The sequence below is a fragment of the Hetaerina americana genome, unplaced genomic scaffold (assembly GCF_022747635.1).
Source record: "Hetaerina americana unplaced genomic scaffold, ioHetAmer1.1.p SCAF_1, whole genome shotgun sequence".
Taxonomy (NCBI): Eukaryota; Metazoa; Arthropoda; class Insecta; order Odonata; family Calopterygidae; genus Hetaerina; species Hetaerina americana.
Genome location: NW_027286069.1, coordinates 10218631 through 10238499, shown reverse-complemented (window position 1 = coordinate 10238499; position 19869 = coordinate 10218631). Strand labels below are relative to the sequence as shown.

Below are 19869 nucleotides of genomic sequence, written 5' to 3'. Positions count from 1 at the left end.
AATGAATTATATACATGTATATACATCCTCTCTCATTGGGAAAATTCATTATAATTGGCGTCAAGTGTTCAAAGAAGGGATGGATCATGTACATGAAGTTTAGTTGTGAAGTGTGGATATTTTCTTTTAGTCAATGAAGTTAATGTTTTACTTACTTGGGGGTTGATATCAATAAATTGTCTTGAAAATACATTTATTTTCGGAATGAAAACTGATTTTTACGGGGTAAACTAATCCCTGTTGAATCTGCAACATTTGGAAACGTATAGTCTGGAAATCCAATCGATGCCAGTCATGTTTGGGGTGAATATTTCACGTTGTGAAATGAAGGACACAGCGGAGCGAGACATGGGTACAGTATCATGAGCATGGGCGGCAGTAACATGGGCACTCATCTTACTGTCACTTACATAATAAATGACACCAATCAGACGTTCATTTCCTTGCGTAAAAAAATACTTCATGCACAATTTATGGCGTTCATCTTCGACTGTGAGATACGGGACCAGAAATGTTATTATTAAAAATGGCTATAACCTTATATTTTTTATCGCGCACTACTGATTCTTATTTCCTTAAACTTTTCTTCAATTTACGGAAGCCGTGGTAACAGGAATTCTAAAGCGTTCATAATTATATATGTATTCTTTCAGCTATCATTGGCAGAAACTAATACACAAGTTTTCCTCTGCGTGTGACTCTCGCGATGTACCTCATGAAAGTTCACTTCTCCCTGTAGTTAGCTCTGCTACTTTAAAAGTGTTGAAGCCTCTTTTTTTTCCACGTATCGAATTCGTCGAGGAATCGTCAATTCAAATTCGACAGCGACCACAGCGGGCGAGGGTGCATGCATATTCGACGCTACTTCCGCCCACACCCATCCGACGTGGGGCCTCTTTCCTGCCTCCGCCGCACTCCATGCATCGATCCATTATTTTTCGAGTTAGTCCGTTCCCCTTCCCCTCTCGTGTTCGAGACCCCTTCTGCTTTGCAGTAGCAGGCCCACTCACTACACACGCACACACACACAAACTGATACAACTCTTTCATTCTCTTCGAGACGGCGGGAGAACAGCGGGAGAGCGAGCGATGGGAGTGTCACGAATGACTCATTCCACGAAGGAGGGCTTCATTAGTCTCCCTCCCAGCCGTCTTCATTAAGCGGTTGCGAGGGGTTAAAATCCTATCCGTTTTGTGGTGGAAGAGCCTACCGTGAACGTGTGTTACATAATGGAAAATTCCCATTTTAAATAAAATCTTGTTTCATTTCCTCAAAAAATCCTTTTTGGATGAGGAAGCCAAATGAATGCTTCTACGCGTGTTGATAAAGTTTCGTAAAAAAGTTCTCGTTTTTATGAGAACCAAACAAGCTAAGGGTTTCATATGGAACAGGAAAACTGGTTACCAATACCACGTTATTAGTACCCAAGGGTATACTTTTAAATTGTCTAAAACATTACTATTACCAAGGAAAAGTATGATAAATATTGTAAAAGTATTATTATCTCGAAACCTAATTCGTTCAATTAGTCCTCAGGAAAAAATAAGGAGCATTTAATGGGTAGATTTTTTTATTTTACAGCATAATCTCCTTCTATCTCGATACACTTTTCCCAGCGGCTCTCCAATATTTTTATGCCATCCAAAAAATAGGATTTTGGAAGGTCCTCAAAATAGGCATCTGTGTTGGCGATGACATCCTCGTTCTACGAAACTCTACAGGTGTACCCTTGCATTGTCTTGAAGGAAGAGAATTTTTTCTTTGCCAAATTTGGATGTTTTTGCTATATTTCTTCGCTCAACCGGTGTAATAATGACGCATTATACTCTCCATGTACCGTTTCTTCTTGCTGCAAGAAATCGATATACATAGATGCGTGCATCCCAAAAAACCATGGCCATCACCTTATTGGCCGATTTCGCCGTCTTTGACTTCTTCGGAGCCAGATCGCATTTAGAAACCCACTGTTACGACTGTTCCTTTGTCCCCGTAGTGTAGTGGTGTATGAATATTTCGTCCACAGTGACGTATCGACGCAGAAATTCGTAAGGATTGCAACGGAAAAGTGCCCAACCAGCCTCCGAATCGACCACACGATTGTGTTTATTCTCCACTGAGAGCAAACGCGGAACCCATCTTGCCGAGTTTTTTTTCTCACCCAATGTTTTGTGCAAAATTGAAAATACTGTAATTCGGCGATCACTCAAAACCATATCGTGGATTTTGTCAATCATTTCAGAGGAAGTCACTACCACTGGACGTCCCGAACGATATTCATCATTTTTGGATGTACCACCGCGTTCAAACTCAGTTACCCAATTGTAAACAGTCAAAAACACAGGAGCAGAGAATACGGCCGGCTTTTATCTCTTTCGGTGTTTAGTCTTTTTAATAGAAGATTTTAATCGCCATACGCTCTTTTTTTTTCATTTTTCAAATAAATAAAAGTTTGTCGCTTCAACCAACTATGAAAATGAAACCACTTGATGGAGATAACTGAAACTTGAACGGCAGGCTAATGCTATATGAAGCTTACTAAAAGCAAACCTTTTAAGATACTGCGATCCCCATCTCTTGGATTTTCTAAAAAATATTGAGCGAACCACGTATGTGCACAGTTACCGATAATTCCTCCTGGTTGTTGGATTTGTCATGGATTAGAGCTTTGGGTAGGAAAACCACGATACCAGTTCCCAAGATATTTAATTACATTTATTAAAGGCGCGTTAATCTCATCTCTAATCTCACTAAGCTTACAAAATACTGCGGTAATTATGAACGGCCGAAAGAGAGGTGCAGAAATGAGAGAAAGCGCAAGGGTATGCTCTATCGCCTTGCATATTAATAATAGTTTTAGAAAACCAAATCTGAAATAAAGAGGATGCTAAGGCAATCAAAATAAACGGAGGAGGAGCCAACTGATGGCAATGACTTAGAAAAAATATGAGACTGCCATTAGCACTTGCTCTTAGCTACTTGACCTTTGTAAGTTCAAGTGGAATATTAGCCCACGGAAAGTTAAAACATGGTAATAGAAATGAAAATGTAGTGAAAACGGACGTGAAGATGCGGAAATATAGATGGATTCAAATTATTCTGTTATTTAGGAGACGGAATCATCACAAAAGTAGTCTCATGGATGATAGAAAACAAATAGCATTACCGAAGCTGGCATTTCGGATTGGGAGGAACCGAATAACCAGTAGGCATTTTATTGTCACAACGAAAAAGAATTCACGTCAAAACCAAACATGGCCAAATAATTTACGTGGATTGTATTGACATACTTGTATGAATGCAAGACCTTGGACCCTGTGAAACTTGAACTTCTAAAGCTGCAATTCGGATTTTGGGTCAAATACCTGGAACCAGTTGGAATGCAAGAGAACTAATTATACGTTTTTAAGGACGTGGGTGAGACAAGAACAAATATTAGTCAGACAATTGGAATAAGGAAGGCAAAACTGATCCGAGAAATAACTAGGCATGATAACCTTCTAAAACCTAATTTGTTGGACATATATATCTTCGGGATGAAAGTTAGGAAAGGATGGAGCCCTATATCCAAATAGTGATCGGTACTGAACTGAATGCTGGTTTGAAAAGGTTGGCAATGGATTGAGGGAGTTGATTGGCTTGCCACGACAAGTCCTAGCCTTAAGATAATGATCTATCACTCCCAATGATCACAGGGACATGTACGGGTTAGGAGAGTGGCGTAGGCAAGAATTTAAGATGTTGATAACCATTGCTGAGTGCATTGTAAAGTTAATGTGATTATAATGGGTTGATAATCATTGTCAGCAAAACAATAGTATTGAGGTTTTTGAGAAAGGGTTCAAATAGGAGGGCAAAAGCTAGACCAGGTAGATCAGTTTACCATTCTTAGAAGTGTCTTGGACCGAGATGATCACATTAGTAGGGATATAAGAATAATATAAACGGCGATCGCGCTACGAGTTAATGTTGTAACCATTCAAGCTTTCTGTGAGTCTTATTGTTGATAAGAACCATGCTGGTAGAAGTTCAAATGGCGTACCTCTTTTTCTGTAGTCTGCAAGTTCTGGACTATCACCTGCCCTCCTGATCAAATATCCCAGAAAGGCAGCCAGAATATATTACTCAATCTCTAAGCGAAGTTTATTGAAATCAGGTGTAAAAGGAACGCAATTAGCTCGATTCTTCTGTATGGCCAAATGACAAATGAATCATCCCAGTATCTAAGCCAAAATAATGGTTGTTTCATAATAGAGTGGTTGAGTGTTTTCCGCTCAGTATTCTATGAAAAGGCTAGCCTGTATGGGCAGAAACATATCTCAAGGACGATCCCTCCATTTTCCAAAGTATCTTCCATCCTATGGAAAGTATTCATTTGGCAGGTGGGATTCCATAGGTCCCTGACATTTTTTGACAAACCCTCATCAGTGAACTTTTTCATTTGGTGCATAATTTAAACCAAAAATGTATGATGTGGCAAAAGTGAGGAGCATTCATGCAAGGTACTTGGTTAGCCTGGGACCACCAGTGGTGCTAACATTTGGTGCTAGTGGGTCAGTGAGTAACCATAGAGTAGCCTCAGCGGTATTGCCAATTTCATGCCACCCTGTAGTACATCTGACAGGATAGAGGACCCTTTGATGAATTTTCTGATCCGACTTATCAATATCCAAAGTCTGTCCGCAATTCCTTCGTTCATATGGGGTATTACCTTGCACTTATATTCATGTGTGTAAACAACACTTCGATGTTGCCCTTATCTAGTGGTTGGATAACAATTTGATCATGTTTCTGAAATCTCTTTGGCCTTGAGTCTCCATATTCATGTTCAAATCCGGCTTAGTAATTTTTGTTGGCCCCTTGATGCCAATGTACATTTAGTGCCCCCTTTCCTAACCATGCTCTTGCAACTTCGTTTGTATTCACCATGTACAAAAATTTGCATAAAAATGACAAAATTGATATTAAGGCAAAATAATATAATAAATATGCAAGATGTATATAAGAATTTATTATGTGTTAAACCAATGCTTTGAATATAAACTTAGGATGTACAAATTGACAGCAGTACAAATTGCATAAAAATAAAAGTTATTGAAAAAAGAAGAAAAACTCCATGTATACTCTTTATGACAAAAACTTCCTCTAATTCAAAGAAACTGAAGGAGGCAGTAACATCAACACATTCATTGCAATGCAACAATTTCAAAGTGAATAAATTGTTCACCTTGACCAGAATTTGATCTCAGGGACTGCCTTGTCTTCTACCTTCCCCTCTATCATAGTCTTCAGTATTCTATTGCCAGTCAAAATTCTCTGCATCCGTATTCCCTGCCTTCTTTGGATTTCAACCAAAAACAAGCTCTCCTCCACCACCATTCCGAGTACTTCTGTGTCTTCCTATCTCTTCATTTGATCTTTACCATTCTTCTCCACACCTATATCTCAGAAGCTTCCAATCTGTGTATGTCTATCATATTGTTTTAAAGAATAAATTTCCAAGCCATAAAAAACAGCCTTCCATACCAAAATCTTAACCTGTCTTTTCTTAACGTTCCTCTTGAACGTCCTTGTTATCATTGCCCTCCATATTGTGTATTTCATCTTTGCTTAGTGGAATTATTGATTATTGCATCTTTTTTTTCCGTTTTTATCATATTTCACTGTTACTGTGACCATCTTGGTCCACACCACTTCTGAGTTACTTCTACCATTGCTCCTGTTCTAGTGTTTTTCCATCTGTTATAACAATTAGCTTTCATTTCTCTTGAAAACTTATTAAATTTGTTTTGCTTATATTGATTCTCCACCCGTAACTACCACACTGATTTTCTAATGTGCTCAGCAATGGCTGTGTTGGTGGAATGAGTAAGCTTTATCATTCACAAACTTAACTGATTTTTTGAATTCTCTTTCATCTTAAATTCCTACCTCCTTTCCCACCCATGCCTCTGTAACCATTTATTCCACAGGGATGTAGAAAGTCTTACGTGATATTCTAAACCCTTCTTCCCAACCCTGGTCATCTGGAATTTCCATCCCCCACACTTGCCTCAGCAGTTTTCAAAAGTATAGGTTAAGAATAAATTGCCTATCCCTCCAATCTATTCCCATCTTCTATAGACTGCATCCCATAAAAATGATGATAGACTGGAGCATTGAGACACTATGGTAAAGATATCCCATGCAGGGAATTTAACAAAGTATGCCTATACTTTTCAAATTTTCTGTTTCAAACTCACAGTTGTTGTAATCCAAAGAAGACCGTCAATTGGAAAAAAATGTACCTCAATTGTGAACAACTCAATTTGATTGTACATTATTATTATTATAATTACCGAGCATATAAATATTATTACTGATTATAAATATTAATCTATCAAAAGCCTTCTTGAAATCTATGAAAGAAGCTAATAGATCCTGATTGTATTTTGTGTTTCTTTCTATGAGTGATCTCATTACTAATATTGTATTGCACATACCTCTCCCATTCCTGAAACCAAACTGATCATCCTCCAAATAATTATTAGCTCCCCTCTCTATTATTTTGTTGGTGATACTAATTATCAGTTTAGCTCAGTGTGTTCAAATCAGACGTAGTGTTCCATAGTCCTCACATGTAGTTGCCTTTCTCTTTTTTGGGCCGGGAACTAATAAGGATATAAAAAATCTTATGGCAAATTCCCTCCCTCATAAATAATTCAATAAAAAAATTTTTCCACCTTCTTCAACCATTAAGTAGTTTGGTAGGATTGCCATTTATCGCTATAGTATTATATGATTTAAATTCTTAAATGCCTATTCTTTCTTGCAATCATGCCTGCCTGGTCCAAAGCTATCCCCATCTATGTCATATTTTATTTCCAAATCTAAACTTGCTGGCCTGATATCCTCACCATGTCAATCCCCTAAGTATTCTTTTCACCTCTCTCAAATCTTTTCTGGTCCCATCATTAATTTTCCTGTCAAGTCTTTAATATTGTGCATGGATTTTCCTTCTAACTTCCTGGTAGACCTTTCTTATTTCTGTAAAGCACACCCATTTCATCCTTCCTTTGTAAGCCTTGTACTGTATCCTCCACCACTATTATTTCACTGTATTAGTTATCCACCATAGGGTAATACGAGGGTCATCCGGAAAGTAGTACCCGTTCGTGCCGCATGAAGTGCTGACGACGCGAGTAGCCGCTGGACGAGGTCAGATAGCTTCAGTGGCTTGTCTGCCTTCTCTGAGCCAAGTTGCGTGACGCTAGCATTGCCTGTGTTGTTTCTGTGATTGTTTACAATGTTTAAAAAAATTGAGAACGCCGCCAGTTGTGAAGTGAGGGCAGTGATTAAATTCCTCAATGCAAGAAACGTTCGCCCATGTGATATTCATCGCCAATTAAAGGAGGTGTATGGAGACAATGTAATGGACGAGTCGTCTGTTCGGCGGTGGTGTCGCAACTTCAACATGGGGAGGGGGAACACACACGACGATGAGCGTTCGGAGAGACCGTCTGTCATTACAGACCAACTGGTGAGCTCAGTTGACGAATTCGTGAGGAACGATCGGCGCGTCACAATTGATGACATCTGTGAGCATTTTCCCAATGTTTCTCGAACAATTGTTCATGAAATTGTTAAACACCATCTGCATTATGCAAAAATTTGTGCAAGATGGGTCCCTCGCGTATCTCAATGAGCTGGCGGCGAAGGACTATGCAGCAGGAATACAGAAACTTGTCACACGTTATGACAAATGCCTTAATTTGCTTGGAGATTATGTTGAGAAGTAGTTTAAAGTATCCTCTTTCAAATAAAATTTTTTATGTTTGTTAATATTTACTTTTGTGTCTTTATTTCACGAACGGGTACTACTTTCCGGATGACCCTCGTAATATGTTTTATTGCTCCAGTAGTATAAATATATTCTCTCAGCTGTCAGTGGTACCTCTAGTTAGCCTTGATTTTATACTTGCATTAAGGCCAACATCCAAACATTACCAGGTAAAACACAACAATTCAGCACAAATTTTAATACTGATATATTTAACGTGATTCCAGTAAGCAAGAAGTAATAATTCTGTACAGCTAGAATAATTCTCCTTATTGAATGAAAAGCCAAGTTTGTTCATTTTTTATTAATATTTTCATGGATTACGTATTGAGACAATAATCTGTTAGTAAATGTATGCCTTAGGTCCCATACGGGTTTCATTTTTTAAACAATGCCAGGTTAGGCTTGGGTAAGGCTATATAGGTCATATAATGGGTTAAAATAGAAGGTCAGTTGGGAAATAACTCTGCATTATCACTTTGTGTATAGAAATGACATTGCACTTAATGAAAAAAGAAATGCCATAGCGGATGTAGTCCTAGTTGAAGGTAATGAGAGAAGGAGCTTTCAAAAAATAATTTTTTAAGATTGGTCTTTTTTCTCAGAAAATGGCAATTTTTAGTGAACTAAGATAAGTTCCGCCCCTGTAAATATCCTATAACTTAATCTGGAATGAATTAAGGCATTATGCGAGGGTAATTTGACAAGTTCATGGAATCAAATAGAAATAAGCAACTTAAATCAGTGATAATGTTTTATTTCAATGTAGTCTCCCTCTACACTAATACACTTGGTCCAGTGATGTTCCATTGTCTTGATCCAATCTTGAAAATTAGATTCCTTCAGGCCTACAAAATACCCATCTACTTCGGCTGTTAGTTCTTTGTTTGAAGAGAATCTCCGTCCACCAAGGAAAATTTTGAGCTTAGGGAAGAGGTGAAAATCTGATAAAGCCAAATCAGGTGAATAAGGCGAGTATGGGAACAATTTGTATCTTAGTTCATGTATTTTTGTCATGACTACAACACAAGTGTGGATGTGCATTGTCTTGATGAAAGATGACTTTCTTCCTGCCAAACCTGGCCTTTTTTTCCTGTATCTTTTGCTGTTGTTGATCCAGGAGGTTAGCATAGTATTGTCCAGTAGGAAGGTAATCTATCAGCAGAATACCTTTTGGATCCCAGAAAACTGATGCATCACCTTACCGACCAACCGTATTGCCTTTGCTTTCTTTGGTGGTGGTGAATCAACATGTTTCTACTGCTTTGACTACTGTTTTGTCTCTGGAGTACAGTAGTGGACCCAAGTTTCATCTGTAGTCAGAAACTGGTGCAGAAAATCTTGTTAGTTGCTCTTAAAATGGGTGAAAGATTGTCTGCAAATTTCCATTCCGATGCGTTTGTGATCCTGCGTCAAGAGTCGCAACATCCATCTAGCTGATAATTTTTTGTATCCAATTCAACTGCTTAAATGTGATATGCCCAGTCAGATGACATCTGTACAGCTTCACCGGACCATTTTATGCGCTATTGCTATAATTCCTGGGGTATTGGCACATTTTGGCCGTGCACTACATGGATTATCATCTACCTTGTCCCGACTAAACTTAAGCTTGTTTGTCCTCTTGGCAAAAGTTGCATATGAAGAAGCAGAGTCCCCCGAGTGTTCTGAAAGTCGGCATGAATTTCCTTTGCGTTCCTACCTTTCTTTACAAAGTATTTAATCTCTATTCCTGTATCAATTTTTCCCATCTTCACAAATCATTAGACAGGCACAACAGAGAGGCATCTATACCACAGATCTCTTCTTAGACTACTGATGTTTACTCATAAAGGATTACCTATTACTACATGGAAAACTCGTTATGCTAACTACCTTTATATTTGAACCTTATGAAATGTAAGGGATATTTATTCTGAATGAAGTAAAAGTTGGTCTTATACTTTTGTTACACTCTCAGTATGCTGTCATTTTAAAAATTCACCTAGGGCCACTCCTAGGTGTGAAAAGCTAGCAACTCATTCAACAGATTAACAATAATTTCAGGAATTCATTTGACAATGTTTGAATGATAATTTAGACCCCATTTTAACACATTTTGTTTTTGTTACACTCATTTTCAATCAATTTGATTGATATTGATGACTAAGTAATTTAATACATCTGATTGCATACTATTTTGGACAGTTTACCAGTTTACACCATTAAAGTAAAAAATTAAACTATAAATGCTGCCATATGGGCTTAATACAAAAATTAATTTGTGGAATTGCATTGTTCTCTTTTGTGTAGGAGATGGAAAAATGTCACTAAGTAAATGCTCAATTAGTTTCAAAAGGTAGATCAATTAATGTAATTCTATGCTGAAAAATTCATTGAGCAACAAAGGGAGTGGATAAAAGATTCTACTGTTGATTAAACCTTTGTTAATTTAAATTTTTATTGTTTTTATACTTATCATTGAACATTTATCTCATATTTAACATTCTCTTGTATAATTTACAATATATAAGCTGACAAATGTTAATATCTTTAACCCTATTATATCACACAAATAGAAATCAGTCCATGTATTTGCACCTTAATTAGGTCTTTGGTTTCAATTTTATTTTATCTTCAAGCTTTTCGAACTCTTGTTTGGCAATTTCATCTCCTTCATCTTCTACTTGTTCCACCGCTATAACCTATGAAAAAATAATTAAATTATGTCAGACAAAATCAACACTTCCAGTCAGGGCTGTTTCTTTGACAGGAGTGTTGTAGAAAATTATACTTTAGAAGAACAACCATTACATAAGATTCTCCATGGCTGTATTAGTTTAAATGAAAACTGCTATTTTCATACGTCGCTGATTAAATATACACTATAATATATTAATTAAATATACCAAATTATGCCGCTAAATATTTAGTCAATTCAACGTGGAGTAAGTTAAAAGATAAATAATAATTAAATAGTTCTAGAAAATATTAATGAAACTCTTTGTATCTATAGAAGTAACTTGGTATGAATGTATCGAAGTGACTTCATTTTAAGCAGTAAAAATAAATGCATACATCTTACCTCAGGGACATAAAATTGGAGCATATTTTGAACACCATTTTTAAGGGTGACAGTAGAGCTTGGGCAACTTGTACAAGAACCTTGCATTTTTAACTTCACTATACCATCTTCAAACCCCTGTATGTAAACAGTATGCATGCTTTTAATATATGTTCAAAATTAAATGTTATAAATTCAAATGAAAAATGTCACGTAAATAAATTACACATTTACCACAAAATAAATATCACCTCCATCTTCTTGAACTGTTGGTCGAATCCTAGTATCTAACAATTCTTTAATCATTTGCACAATTTCACTGTCATCCTCGGATATTACTGTAAAGTATGGATTAAATGTTGGTTTTTATTTGAAGCATATTGGTTTATGGATTTGCCAGATAATTATTTTGTCTAATTCCGTTTTTATTCACAAATATTCTGTTGAAATGATTTTCTTACAAATGGAAAATATTGAATTATTTAAATAAAATTTATTGGCGATCCATTAAAAAATATTAGTTGACATTCATGTACATCAATAAAATTAATAAAGTATGCCATTAAAGTTCATAAGGATTGTCAACCAATTTGCATCGTAAATGTTTTCGACTACCCACTATGACGACAACAATGAAAACAAATCTCACCAGTGTCAGACGATGGTGCCACTTCCTTCAAAACTGGGAGACCGCTGGCAAAAAAATCCATTATTGTGGCGAATATTTCTGGTTTTAAAAGCTTCCATTCATCATCTTCATTCTAAAATTTTAATCAAGGCTTTGATCGAATGTATCAATTATTCACGGAATTGGTTAAATAAAAACTATAATGTTCCAAATATCACGGAGGCGCTTACTTTTGATACCGTAATGAAGTCAGGACCAAAAAATACTGATTTTACCCCATCGATTCGGAATAGAACTTTTGCCAAAGGAGAATTTGCGGCGTCCCTGACACTAGGGAAGTCCATCGTTTGGCCATTTTCCAACACCTTGTTAAACAGAAAATTGCATTGAGTTAGTTTCGTCATCGGCACCGAGAATTACCCCTTACAATACTCACTTTAACTCCAGGTATGAATTTCAAACTGTTCGGATTTGGTGTATCCTGTGTTTGTATAAACATAAATCGTTTTTGGAGTGCTAGTGGGTCTAATGCTTTTCTGCTCCCAATATATTTGAAGGGCCTTTCCCCTGAGGACACTATAGGCCAACGGTTTTTATTTGAAACCGTTTCTTCGTGAAAATACCTGCGAACCGAAAAATTATTTGATTACGTTTGTAGAGCAGCAAGGATAATTGTAGATTTATTAGTTAGCACAGTAATTAAGGTATCTTGCCTTTTGCGGCACATTTGTTGACAATTATTTATTGATCTTGAGGTTCTGACGAAACTTAAACATTTCAGGTAAGTGTTATTCCACATTTTCGGTTGTCGAACAGCGTCGTATTACGGTAGTACGCCACTGCGATTATTGATCTTCTTCTGTTTCTCTGTATGAGAATTTTGCCGATTCATTTTAAATGATAATGATAAGGTTCTTTCCTATTCTTTAGATAAAAAACATGACTATAGGTTATAAAAATACGGAAAGCTTTCTCAAGAGATGTACTATGGACAAACAAAATTGTGCATGAGAATTGTGTGCATGAAAATTTCCAAGTTTAAAAAGTATCCAAGTCATATTTTGCATATAAAATGGATAAGATGTCAATAAAGTATTATGAAGGGCGACAACATGCATATGCTTGTCTTACGGGTATTATTGGGCGTTCATGATAATTCTATCGATGTAGATTTCGCGAGGATATTATTCCCAGATTTTAAAAATCCAAATGTAGTATGTATTATCGTCGCACTTCGTAAATATAATATCGTAATTGTTCCTGCCGTATGTACTCTCATAACTAAAGTGGTAGCGGCTGCTTTAAATTCTAAACAAGATCCTAAATGCATTTTCTTGAAACTTATTACAGCGTTGAGGACTTAAAGCAGTTATTGTAAAGTTTCTAGAAATTGACTACCCGAAAATTACTATTGGAAAATTTCTTAATTTGTTCATTTACTGAAACCGCCAAAAACTTAATTAAAAAATGTTTACATATTACCTGTGATTTACACAAGTGTGTTTTCTGGAATTGTATCGGCACGCCATAAGGAATGAGCCTAAGTAAATCTGGACCAAATGCTTGATGAATTATTGGAAACTCAGTATAGCGGTTAAGACGTTGAGGGTTTTGTGAGTTCAAATGATCATTCAATGGGGCTTTGCTGCTTAGCACAAGCATCCTAATTTGCTGGTCGTTGGGAATCATTAAGACGTGTCGAAAGTATCCTATTTACGAAGAAGTTTTCATTAACAAGTCGATGCCCCAATGAACTGATATATATTTTTTAATTCCTTTTCATCTCCTTTCAATGTATCCATTTTTCAATCCTTTTTCCTGACATAGTTTTAAAATTACGAAAAAAAGAATCCCAACAAAGTTTAAGACGTAACTGTGCTACCACAGATAAAAAAAGTTTCATTGTCAATTATTATTCTCTATGGAAATTTTAAAACATTTGCAACGACTTGCAATTAAAATAAGCGATTTAATGCCAGAAATAGTGATACATTTTCTTAACCTCATCTATTTAAAATAATTTAATTGTGTTCACCTGAACGATAAGGTTATAATTCCATTGGGGTTCAATCAAAATTCATAACTGAAAGAAAATAACAAAATGCAAATAAACATGTTTTAATGACATATGTAAACACTCTTAACCTTTACTGTGGGCTTATTATTACCTAATTTCATCAAAAAAAGTTTATCTATTGGAAAATGGGGGGATGTGGCAATCCATTGGGTATAGAGCTTAGTTATAGATCAAAGGGCCTGGGTTCAAATCAAGGCATCACTTAAGGGCATCCTTATGAGCTTTACTCAAGCTGTGTGTTTTTTGGGTACCAGATTTTCTGAGAAATCACAGGTGGCCGAGGGAAAGGACCTGGCCCCTTTACCCTCACCTTTCAAATCAAACTTTGGTTTGATTATTGTGATTTTATTTGAAGATATATGATCTAATTATTAAAATGTATACATTATTATTAATTCATAAGATTATTCCTTCCTGGTTATTTTGTATACTTTTCATTGTCTTCAGGAGTCTCTGTATCTTAAATTATGCCAAATAAGGTTTTCTCCTTTTTTAACCAAAGTTGTCATATAATTATTGTCCATTCAATCACATTTCTTTTTTTTACAGAACTATTGATGAAGATGGTGAGTTCTTATTGATTGAGGCTGCTAATCATCTACCTCAGTGGGCAGAACCAAACACTTGCAGTGGACGGGTATGTACTAATTTCATTGCATTATTATTTGATTATTATCGATTGTCTACTTTTAAAATGACTGGGGGCAGTACAGTCAGTGGCACTTCACCTGTAAGCACTACCTAACATGACACTAAATACTGAAACACCCAATTTTATAATGAACCATTTTGTAATATGTACTTCTACCTCCTTCCATGCTGTCCCAACTTTCATAATGTTGCCCTCCCTCTTCCTCAATTAAACACTGGTAGATAGATCAGATATCTTTCCTCTTTACCAGTCTTCAACATTCTGTTGTCTCTTAGAAAGTCATAAAATGTTGACGATATTGCTCCTCAACATGTTTAATGTTGCTTTATAAGAAAACCATGGTCAAATAGAAAATATGGCAATGGAAATTGAAAAGTTTTTGCGTTGTCAAATCTTTCCAATTTCATGCTGGAGACTCCATACCGTGCATAGAGTACGGCTTTATTTGTCCCCTCTCTTCACCCTTTTTTTTCTCCATAGCCATTGCTCAAAAGCTTCTGAGCTGCACTTATTCTATTACCTCTTTTCAAGAGCCATACAAAACTCCCCCCATATCAAAGTTTTCATTTATATTATCTTCATGGCTTCACTTAAGCACCTGTCATCGTTTCCTTCCTGTTCTCAAGAAGAATCTTGTATTCATGAAAAATATACTTCGGTGCAGGATTATATGATTTTTCAAGTGTAACTGTTTCCCATTTAATGTATGTACTGAAATTGTTAGTGTAATCAATTGTATTTGGTATCAACTATTATTTAGTTTTAAATTGATGAATTTCAATGGTGGTTGTGTAATCTTTCATAAGGGGAAACACTCTTGATTAGTTTGTTGAAACAAAGAGGGTGTGAACTATTGGCTGTGAGTAAGTAAGTGTCAATTATAGTTTGTTGAGTTTTGATTAGTGGGTTGGCTTTAATTATTTTCAAATTTATTAGGGGGCTGTAGGTATTGTCCAAGCTGTTTGAGGGCATGGGACATTTAGCAGGGAACAACTAAGATGCAGTATGTGCGGTTTAGCCTCTCAAAAAGTTTATCACTACCTAACCTTTAATTTTTTTGATTCGAGATTATTTGTGTGGTGTTTGGGAACCTCCATTAACTTTGTTGGTATGATTTCCCTATGGTATTCCTTAAGTTAAATCAGTTTCCAGTCTCGAAGTCTTCCTCTACTTTCTCACCCCCATATTTTCTTCTCTTTCCCCTCCATCTCTCCCTCTTCCTTATCTCTCTCTATTATATTTCCTCATATTTGTCTCCCTGCCACCAATATCATTGTCATTTCTATTATCCTCACTTACCAAGGATATTTTTGGAGGGTTTACCATGTCTCTACAGGTAACTGGCCCAAGACAGATTTTTAAATGACATCAGGTTTGTGTGCTATTTTATGTTGAATCACCCAGGTAGTGGCGAGGAACATGATTTTGGTATTTTTTATTAGTGCTGTTTAATGCAGAAAAGTTAGAACCTTAATTTTCAAAGGTTTGCTTGGCCCATGCCATGAAGATAATTGGTAAAGTATGCTCCCAACATGAAAACAATGGTAGTCCTTCCTGTTTCATCCTGGCATTCGTCTGGCAACCATTTATTTGGGCCATGGAGTTTGTTACTTATGAGATTTCTGTTGAATGAAACAAAGGATATAATCAAATGATTGTCTTTACCAAAGAATGCATAAAAAAGTACGTACTGAAAAATCAAGTTTGAGCTGTTAATCTGAGAACCACACTCCCTTTCAGTGAAATCTGACAATCAGTTATGAGCACTTAAAAAGGGAATTCCTAAAATATTTAAAAATGTTATTAGTTATTAATTTTTTTGTTGCTATTTACTGTAGTTCTTTGATGGTAAAAGATTAAGACTCCTAGAATGTCCCCTGTGCCTATCATCATACTTCAACTACAAACTTTTGAGTCGTACAAAACCATGCCCCACATAAGTTTTCTTGCCTTTTGCAAACCATACCAAAGTTTTCTTGTCTTTTCTTAACCTCCTTATTTAGTGTCCTTGTAATATATTCCCTCCTTCTGGTGGAGCCATTTTTACTGACACAATGCTTTTACTTATATACCTACTAATGTGATCATCTAGGGCCAAGACACTTCTAAGAATGGTAAACTGCTCCACCTTTAGCTCTAACTTTTTCTCTCCTATTTTAATCTTTAACTTAGCATTTCTCTTTTTTAAAAACCTCAAAACCTCTGTTTTGCTTACTTTAATTCTTATCCCATTTATTACAATGATTTTATAATGCACTTAATTCCTTGGCTGATTGTCTTAACTAAAGCTTGATCATCCTCATACCCAACCAATTTTATGAATTCCCCACTGATTTACATTCTTATCCCCAGTTCCTCCCATGCCATATTTACAATTTCCTTTTCATATTAGTTGAAAAGCACGAGTTGTAGTAGACATCATCACGGTCTTACTCCTCTTCCTAGTGCTCCCCACCCAGACTTACCATCCTCCACTCACATCTGAGTAGTTTGACACAAGTATAGGTTAAGGATAAGTTACCTATCCCACCAGTCAATTCCAATTATCTGTCACGCACGCATTAATTCTATCCAATGCACTCTTTTGAACCTCCTCTTGAATTATACAAAATAAATAAACCCTGATTGTACTCAATGCTCTTTTCTATTGGTAATCTCATCACTACTATGATGCCACATGTACCTTCCCTTCCTGATCCCAAAGTGTTCTTCCCCTGAAGTATCATTAGCTCTCCTTTTCATCCTTGTATTCATGCTCCTAAATACCACTTTTGCTGCATGTGAAATCAAAGTTATTGTTCTATATTTGAGGCCTAACATGTTTATATTTTCTCTCTCTATCTCTTGCTTGATATTTTCCTCCTTTCTCTGACCTCAGCATCATGGTATGCTATTAATGTTTTTTGCAATTAAAAATAGTAAATTACTTCATGAAAGCATATTATGAAATTAGCATATTTATTGTTGTACAACCCTCCCTCTACATTTCTTATTTAGGTGTTCTATTTCACTATCAGAAAAATTATTTTTTAAAGAAATATAATAATAAATGGTATTTTTTATAGCAGTAATAATTAAATATATATAATATTAAGGATATAAATTGCGGACCACCAAACAACCTTTCTTACCCGGAATCAATTTTGAAGAATGTTCCTTGATTAGAAAATTGGTTATAAAGTAAATAATTAAATTCCAGGGTGGGCAGAGTAATTCAAAGTTTGATTAGATAATAGATTAGTTAAATTGGGTAAGGATTGATGAACTATTGATAGTCATTTACTAATTCATTGAATTTCTGTCTATAGGTGTTTTTATATGATGGTGCTTTACATCTTGTGGGGAAAGATCTAGGAGGAAGGGAAGGAAGTTTGCAAGTTCCAGAGGGAATTTCCTGTGTCCGCAGGAACCCTAGATACACCAAGGCCTCTGACCCTGTACAGGCAGCAGTCAACAAAATGATTAAGGGGTCAGTTTATCTATTGTTAAAAGTTATATCATTACCAATTGTTTTATGTTGGTATCTGCTTCCTATTATATTTATAACTCATGATTTAAAAAAAATATAATCTGGACATTAAGTATATGTTTGCAATAACTGCTTATTTTGTAACGCTGTATTTGATGAATAGACTCAATTGCTTTCAGACCTCAAGGGGAGGCCATTTTTTCAAATGAATTTTGTTTGGAGTTGACCATTTGAAATGCCTATGACCCGTGGCCGTTGGTGTACTATTTTTCAGACTAGGCGATAATGCTTTGGGGCTTACTATTATCTTAGACTTAATAAAAAAAGTAGTGAGCAAATATAAATCGATAATGTTATGGTATAATATCTTTTGCAAAAGGTTAGTACTATGTTATATAGATTAGCTTAATGTGTAATACATATGTGGTATAATTTGATGAATTTGATTAAATTACAGTTTTTCATGAGCGGCAGCCATTGCTAGTTGAAAAATGCTCTGTCCTCCTTGGAAATATACTCTGGCACTGAAATTTTGCTTGTAGCTGAGCAAATAATCTGCTGATACCTATGTAATATTGTAGGAAGCTAATGGATGTTGTGTTATTCTCTCTACTGTATGGCTAGAAAATGGTTTAAAATTTTTAAAGAGGGAAGACAATCAAATACAAGGGAAGTATGATTTGGGAGCTTGAGTCTGTGCTCTTATGGCAGTAAGCATTTACACCGCTGCTACCATTATCGGATGAGATAGTCAAATAATGTTGAGAGTACTATCAGAAATATTGAAGATTTCATTACTTCCCTTCTCTATGTTGGTAACAGATACATTACACATGAGACATGCTTATACATATTGAGTTTCATGAAGCCAACAGTGAAATTGTGATTATCTCATAAAAATCAGTGAGAAGTGTATTCCACATCCCCCTGTAGTCTGGGCGTAGTAGCTTTCGATGTATTTTTTTGTTCCCCATTGCAAAGAAATGCCTATGTGGAAAGCATTTTTCATCATTAGAAGCAGGATTAGATGAGTTGAACATGTTTCAAATTTCCATAGCTGCTACTGATGCAAGAATGGAGCCAATTCAAAGAAACTTGTACCGCATATGCATTGCAAATTAAGCTAACTGTATATTATTATATGAAATGTCATACAATGTGTGATAACAATAAAAATTTATGAATACTTGAGCCCTCATATTGAAAATATATTGGCATTATATAAACGTCCATGGCTAATTGAAAGTTTTTCCATTTGTTATAGGTATCCAGAAAAGGTTTTACAAAGCCTGCACCATTGCCATGCCTATGTCCCAATAGGTGTGGCTGCCTTGCTGAATGAAAACTCTTCATTAATAGCTCCAGCAGTTCTTGCATTTTGTCAAAGAGATCCAATAGACATGAAGGTAAACTTATCATCCTGATGGGATTATAGCATGTTATGAAATATTGTGTATCTGTCTTTTTAGGTATTGCTGTCTTTGTACTTGAATTTATGCATTCTGAGACAGTTATAGGTAACCCTTTAACTAAAGAAAAATGCTATCATTGCTTGAATTAATTGGCAACCTGACTGATTTAATATAAACACAAAGTATTATTCATGCCTGTTTAAATTAGTTGTGTGTAGTGTTCAGTAATTTTCGTTCTTTTGTATTTTTGAAAAAAATATTTTACATTGTTTTTAGCTCTATTTTCAAGATTATAGTTAGCATTCATTATTGTCCAGTAATTAACTTTCCTGTTTGAATCCTTGCTTGAATGTAGATGAACTGGGATTGATGTGGTTGAATTCTTAAAAACAGTACTTCATGAATATAAACTAAAATATTGTGCAATCAATAGCTGGTCAATCTTCAAGCAGAAGCATGGCATAAATCCCAGTTGTATTCATTCAAATTATGGAAATAGAATCTTAATAACTTCCAGCTGATGATGATTTCCAGTTGTCCTAGGTTGACAAAGAATCTATTCTGTAAGTCCCTATCATCTAATTTTAGGTAAAAATTACAGTGAAGGCTCATATATCTGAAAATGCAACCATCAAGGTTATCTAATTGTTATAATGAAACTCCTGTAGAATTCTTGAGTAACTAGGCATAAAATTATTGGTTGAGAAAGACAAAAATGTTGAGTAGTAAATCAAAAAGGATTCATGGGTTATATGGAATACTTGTGTGGCC

General features: G+C 35.7%; 2 protein-coding genes across 2 annotated transcripts in view; one reads left to right on the top strand and one right to left on the bottom strand.

Annotated features, from left to right (window-relative positions):
• The window catches only part of ecd (ecdysoneless cell cycle regulator), a 54067-nt gene that overhangs the window by 15256 nt on the left and 18942 nt on the right, over positions 1-19869 (top strand). The window contains exons 3-5 of the mRNA XM_071595458.1: positions 14115-14202; positions 17526-17686; positions 18951-19092. Of these exons, the coding sequence (XP_071451559.1) occupies positions 14115-14202; positions 17526-17686; positions 18951-19092 (391 nt within the window). The remainder of the gene's footprint in view (positions 1-14114; positions 14203-17525; positions 17687-18950; positions 19093-19869) is intronic.
• LOC139687870 (NFU1 iron-sulfur cluster scaffold homolog, mitochondrial-like) lies at positions 10258-12327 on the bottom strand. Its single transcript, XM_071585207.1, has 7 exons — positions 12202-12327; positions 11925-12111; positions 11719-11853; positions 11510-11621; positions 11095-11198; positions 10882-10998; positions 10258-10501 (listed from the first exon to the last, which is right to left on the bottom strand). Exons 1-7 carry the CDS (start codon positions 12285-12287, stop codon positions 10403-10405), a joined length of 840 nt encoding a protein of 279 aa, XP_071441308.1. The 5' UTR covers positions 12288-12327; the 3' UTR covers positions 10258-10402.